The 6,324-nt window shown below is 34.1% G+C and overlaps 2 protein-coding genes across 2 annotated transcripts in view; both read right to left on the bottom strand.

Moving 5' to 3' along the window:
• The window catches only part of LOC117112944 (receptor-type tyrosine-protein phosphatase delta-like), a gene marked incomplete at its 3' end in the record, with an annotated part of 8,976 nt that extends 2,991 nt beyond the window's left edge, over nt 1–5,985 (bottom strand). The window contains exons 1-3 of the mRNA XM_033256162.1: nt 5,661–5,985; nt 1,474–1,544; nt 428–656 (exon numbers count right to left, since the gene is read on the bottom strand). Coding sequence (XP_033112053.1) covers nt 428–656; nt 1,474–1,544; nt 5,661–5,985 — 625 coding nt within the window. The remainder of the gene's footprint in view (nt 1–427; nt 657–1,473; nt 1,545–5,660) is intronic.
• A 240-nt stretch (nt 5,986–6,225) lies between these two features.
• The window catches only part of LOC117112943 (tyrosine-protein kinase receptor Tie-1-like), a 12,798-nt gene continuing 12,699 nt past the window's right edge, over nt 6,226–6,324 (bottom strand). The window contains exon 7 of the mRNA XM_033256161.1: nt 6,226–6,242. Within this exon, the coding sequence (XP_033112052.1) occupies nt 6,226–6,242 (17 nt within the window). The remainder of the gene's footprint in view (nt 6,243–6,324) is intronic.

Here is a 6,324-nt window from a genome sequence, read left to right as displayed (position 1 = left end):
TAAAACTAAAATTCATGCCAATATTTTTCCATGATTTATAATAATTGGAGTAATGCAAATGCATATTTTCTAAAAAAAGTCAATTTTTAGTGAAATTTTGCCGGGAATGGGGCTTTAAAATACATACACTGTGACATTTGATGGCACTAATTCATGAAAATCAAAGTGCAAAACTGCATAATTAGTAAGCAAACCAAACAGTTCATTGAAGGTAAGAATAGGTTAAATTAATATGTGTAGTACCAAGGCCCATTCAAGGCAAGTTTTCAACTCATTGAAGTAAGAATAAGTGTGAAAATGGCATGATTTATTATGTGGATTACAAATAAAAGGACCCATTCAAAACTTGGTTAACTAGTTGTCAACACTAAAATATCTTTACAATATTTATCCATTGGCATATCAATATATAGTTAATTAGTCTTGCCTTGTACATCTGTTGTAACAGTGAATATGCCAGAACTTGGTCCAAGCCCTCCAGAATTTGTAGCTTTAACTTTAATTTGGTAGCTGGTACAAGGTTCTAGGTTAGAAATTGTCACTGATGTTGTATCTGTTGCAGTTTGTATTTGTAGGAAACTTGCACTCTCAGACTTTTTGTATTCCACTATATAACTATCCAGTGAATTACATCTCCAATGCTCAGTATCATTTAGCTATGAATAAACAAAAAACCAATATATTTATACAGATATACATATGCACTGTAGGTCAGACTTACAATATATTATACAAATATTGACTGCTCATGCTCATTCCGTTCCTCGAATCTAGAGCAGTTAATATTTGTTTTATATACCTCATACATAGAGACCTAAAAAGTTACGAAAAAATTACACACCAAAGTTGACCAAGGCTTACTTTCCAGGGCTAGGCAATCAAAGGGTCAAGAGTCGTAGAGGTCTCATCCGCCTTTACTATCCGTGTGTGTCATAAATTACATAGCAATGTTATAGGTGGCGGCCTAGAGATTACACATCAAAACAGGGCAAGAAAGTACTATCATTCAGGGTGATACTTTTCCCCTGGGAAAAAGTGAACTATCATTCAAACCTACGTGATAGAAGTAATAATTGAAGTTATTGCCTGCTTCTTAACCAATCATTGCCTAGAATAAACATATGCGGTATAAAAACAAATATATTTATATAGACATACATATGTAGCGAGGCCTGATTTACAATAATATGAACTTTTCTTCCATCAACCAACTCAGGTAACACACACACAACAGTAGAGATTACAAGTTAATCCACACCTCGATCGCTTTGAGACTGTTTTGGTATAAAGCGCTATATGAATCCAACTACATGCATACATATACATATATATATATATATATATTTTCATATGTTTCTGGTATACCCTATTATCAGTTACATACAGCTGTAACATAAAACAGCGGCCTAGTCACAAAGCAATAGTAAGAAAGTCTCCTAATATATTATTGCTGTAATCAATTAAACATATTACCTGCAATTGTACTTGAATTTTACTAACACCTAGTGACGAAACATCAACAATAGTGGGCGCCACCTCAGGAGCTGTAAAGCAAAAAGTACATAATTATAAATTGGATTGGATTTATTCACTTTTAAACACCTAGGTTAATCAACAGAATTCACAAGACTTATTTCTAGTAGGGTTCTCTGGTGGTAATTTGGCAGTGAAAGACAGTCCTTACTTTAAAAAAATTACACTACTTCCACATTAATGTTCATGTGGGCCATATTGCATACAGGACCTTTATACCCTAAATAACTTTTCCGAAATTAATCACTTTCTTTGTGGTTTTCCAACCCCCATCCAACAACTTTTTTTCCCCTGTACCCAATTTGTGATTTGCCAGACAAGCCACGACCCATGTAAGTGTCATAGTAAATTGCACATTGACCTTCATAAGATCCCCAAAGTGTGATGCTTTATGTTTTCAAAAGTTAAGACACTAGAATTACAGCGTTTTTTGTTTACTAGTGATCATCCTTTTGAGAAAACAGTGGTGGATACAGGAATTCATAATAGAGGGACGTCCAAAGAGGGATTTTAACATATAGAGGGTCCATCCACCTCAGCCCCACTATAGTTGGAGCTGAGGTAAGACATTTTATCCTTATGGCACCCGTAGATGGCCGGAAATTTTATTGTAGAAGCGGTTGTGGCTCTTAACCTTGAGGTCGGGGGTTCGAAACTCTCGCTTTGCAAATTGCTTGTGTCCTTGGGTAAGGCACTTTATGGTTGCGTTTTTCCACCCAGGAATACAAGTGAGTACCTGGTAGGTTCGAACACAACTGCGCTGATTACAACTGCAATATTATGGAATTCTTCCCAGGGAGCTGAGCATGTGTTCCATACGTGTTTGAGCCAATGACCGGGGTAGCAATGAGGCTTTATGCATGATGCACTATTTAAGACCGACATATTATATTATTATTCTCAGATTAAATTTTAATACAATTTTCCCTTTTTTCTCCATGATTTTTTTTAATTGGAGTGGGGTTGGGGAGGAGAGAGCTTTGAATCCGCCTCTAGAAAATTAGACAAATTTTAATATTTGAAACAAAAATATGATCGACCTTTTTACAAAAAATATTTTACAACCTTTGAATTATATATTTGATGAATATTGGAGTGGGATGGGGGAGGAGAGAGCTTTGAATCCGCCACTAGAAAATGAGACAACTTTTAATATTTGAAAAAAAAATATGATCGACCTTTTTACAAAAAATATTTTACAACCTTTGAATTATATATTTGATGAACTTAAACCTAAATTTTACCCCTGTGGTTACCAGTGGCATATCCCGGATTTAAGAAGTGTGTGTTGAATGAAATGAGAGTCCACACCACATCAGTGCTACCGTGGTTGGCAGTGACATGTAAAAATTTTCAGTATTTTGTACATTTGGATGCCCGGAAATGGGACTTCAAAATATCGTGTAATTCTTTTTATGTTCGACAAAATGAGTAAAAAAATAAACTGAATTATTAAAACGGTGCTCGAAAATGGCACTTAAAGTCTCAAATTCTTAAAATTTTCTCACCTGAGCCCCAACCACAGTAAGTTTCAGGTGCATATTGTATTTTTTTGGAATTTAAGAATTTGAGACTTCTAGATACTTGCAAATAGTACTTGAATAGTACAAAATTAACGATATCCACCTGAAACCCACCATTGTTTTGGGGCACAGATGGGTAAATTTAAAAAATGTGAGATTTGAGCACTTGGATACTTAAAGTTTATGAAAACTACCATCCACCTAAGCCCACCATATTTAAGAATTTGAGACTTTTACATGCTGAAAAATGGCACTTTAATACAAAAAAATGTATGTCAGCTTTTATGTAACATTTAAAAAGGGGAAATTTTTCAACCTCTGAGGGAGGGTGCTCCAGCACCCCCAAGCACCCTTCCTGGATACGCAACTGACTACTGTATAATCTTACCAACCAAAGTGCATGACAGGTGCTTTTTGTTATATTAGGCCTATTCTTTGCATTTGCAATGGTTTATAGTAGATTTGAAATTCATTTGGATTTTTTTATTTTTAGACAGTGACATTAATTTTCTGTTTTAAGTATACTTCTATAAATTGTTTATAAACAGTTGAAAGCTTAAATTTACACAAATTAAGTTGTGGTTAACAGCAACAGAAAAATAAGTCATATGAATTTCAGAGTAATCATTGTGGGCATATAATAAAATGTTGTTCTAATGAAGATTCACCTAAAAATACTCTTTTTAAATTGTCAGACCTGTTAAACTTCACATCAACTGTCTGAAAATGAGCACATAAATTGAATTGTTTTTTTTTTTTTTTGCAAAACTGTTCATGACCCAACGCAAAAGTTTGGCAACCCATAGTTTGGGAAGCATGGCACTAGTGAGATCATACAGTAGCTACATCACTGAAAGTGTTAGGAACCTTAAGAAAGTCAAAGTAGCTAACACTAGTGCACGTTAAAGGCAGAATAAATAAACAAATAAATTAAGTGTACTTAAAATTCATAATACCATGAAATGTTTTTTAAACAATTAAATTTATGATATTCAGTTACAAAAATCATTATAAGGTTTTTGCTCTACAAAGAATTCATGAATATTAACATGAAAAGTTAAAAAGCAACACTTTAAATACAGCAAAATATATAAATATTCAATTGAAAGAAAGTTTTCATATATATATACAATTATCTGTAAATATATTGTGTACTTAACAAAACATATCCATCTACTGGTACTTGTTTAATAGTAAGTTTATTCAATTTCAAGCTATGCACATAATTTCGCACAAGTCAGCATAGAGCAAGTAAAGAATTTTCAAACCACGCCTGTAGACTAGATGATCACACTTCATTACCCCTCTAACTGTAAAAAGGGATGACCTCAGTAAGGGTTAATTCACCAAAGTTAAAGATCCTGGTCAACATGTCCTAAATGATATGCTACCTGATGAAGCAGCTATTAATTAAAAATGTTCAAATAATTTCATTTGGCTTCTGATATATATTTTAGATGAATTTTCTTTGATACTAAGAAAACAGTAAAATTTCTTACCACTACAACTTCTTTGATCTTCATCATCAGGTGAATGACCTAACCTCAGAATTTCAATTCCCATCACCCACTACAACACAAATTAAGTGTGGTTCGGAAATTGATGGATAGCTCACCACAGATGAAGAAAAGAACAAAGAATATAAACAAAGCACTCAGGGCATGCAATTACCCAAAATGGTCCATAAACAGAGTCAAGAACCAAAGAAAGAAAAAAACAAGCCCAGGACAAAAAAAAATCAATGACTCACCAAGCAAGATGAGAGGGAATGTCAGTCTCCCTTATCTACAAGGCCTATCAGAAAGAATCAAGCGAACATTGAAAAAACATCACATCAATGCATATTATAAGCTGTGGAATAAAATAAGAGAAAAGGTTCGTTCATCCGAAAGATAAAATCAAGAAGGAAGAAATGAGTGGCGTCATATACCAAGTGGCCTGCGGCAATTGCGATGCAGTATACATGTTGGAGAAACTGGAAGACCTACTGTATACATACCAGACTGGCCAAACATAAACAGACAAAGAAGCAATATGAATCAGAAAGAAAAGTAACAACATTAATATAGATGAAGGAGCCTACGAGCGATCACATATCTATGATGACCTTTTACACCAATCCGGGAAACAGGGGGCTCCGTGGATAAGACCTCGCAAACCAACTGAGGGCGCACGTCATCGGATGACATCGGACGACGAAATGATCTAACTGTGGTTAGGTCATTCACCTGATGAAGATCAATGAAGTTGTTCGAAACTGTTGTGGTAAGAAATTTTACTGTTGGCTTAGTCAGTTTTGTGAGTTCCTTCTCAATCATTCTTACAGGCTTGGTTAACAATTCTTTTGCTTCCTCTATGCTGGCTTAATGTACAACATTATGTAAAGTTATTCCTCCCCCCAACTTATGTCAGCTTCAAAGAGTACTACTATATTAAATTACAAGGACTAAAACACAAAATATATACTATAAACAGTATATCTATGTGACCAACTACAAAAAATATTTTATTATTATTTGTATACTTGGAAATTTTTATTTTCTTTGATTTAAGTAACAGCAAATCTGTTATAATGCAATTTCAAAGTTTCATAGAATTACTTACAAAGACAAGGGATTGTGACTAAGGTCGCATGGGAGTGAGTGCCCTCTCCTAGGTTTCCCGGACGAATTGCATTAACTAGAAAATAATAACTTAATCCTCGTTGGAATTTATCAATTACAAAGCTGGCTGTCAAATTCAGGACACATTCGACGCATAGCCATGAACCTCCAATCATTGTATAGCAGACTTTGTATCCAATTACTGGACCATCTCCTTCATCAACAGTGTCTGTCCACTGGTTCCATGTTACTGTTACAGTAGTGTTGGATACGTCTACCTGAGGTTTAGTAGTCAATACTGGAGGATCTAAAATGATATATTTCATAATTTGAAAATCAGGATTCTAACCAATAAAGCTCTAATTATAGCTTTTGTTGATTTACCAAATAAACAAAGTTGGTACCTGTCTCTTATACACATCTAGATGTGTATAAGAGACAGTATTAGGCCTATTCTTTGCATTTGCAATGGTTTACTGTAGGCCTACATTTGAAATTCATTTGGATATTTTTATTTTTAGACAGTGACAGTAATTTTCTGTTTTAAGTATATTTCTATAAATTGTTTATAAACAGTTGAAAGCTTAAATTTACACAAATTAAGTTGTGGTTAACAGCAACAGAAAAATAAGTCATATGAATTTCAGAGTAATCATTGTTGGCAT

The sequence above is a fragment of the Anneissia japonica genome, unplaced genomic scaffold, assembly GCF_011630105.1.
Source record: "Anneissia japonica isolate Jap-2015-1 unplaced genomic scaffold, ASM1163010v1 scaffold25790_len46943_cov130, whole genome shotgun sequence".
In the NCBI taxonomy this organism is placed as follows: domain Eukaryota; kingdom Metazoa; phylum Echinodermata; class Crinoidea; order Comatulida; family Comatulidae; genus Anneissia; species Anneissia japonica.
The sequence above is the reverse complement of the archived record's forward strand: the minus strand, read 5'-3'. Positions and strand labels throughout refer to the sequence as shown.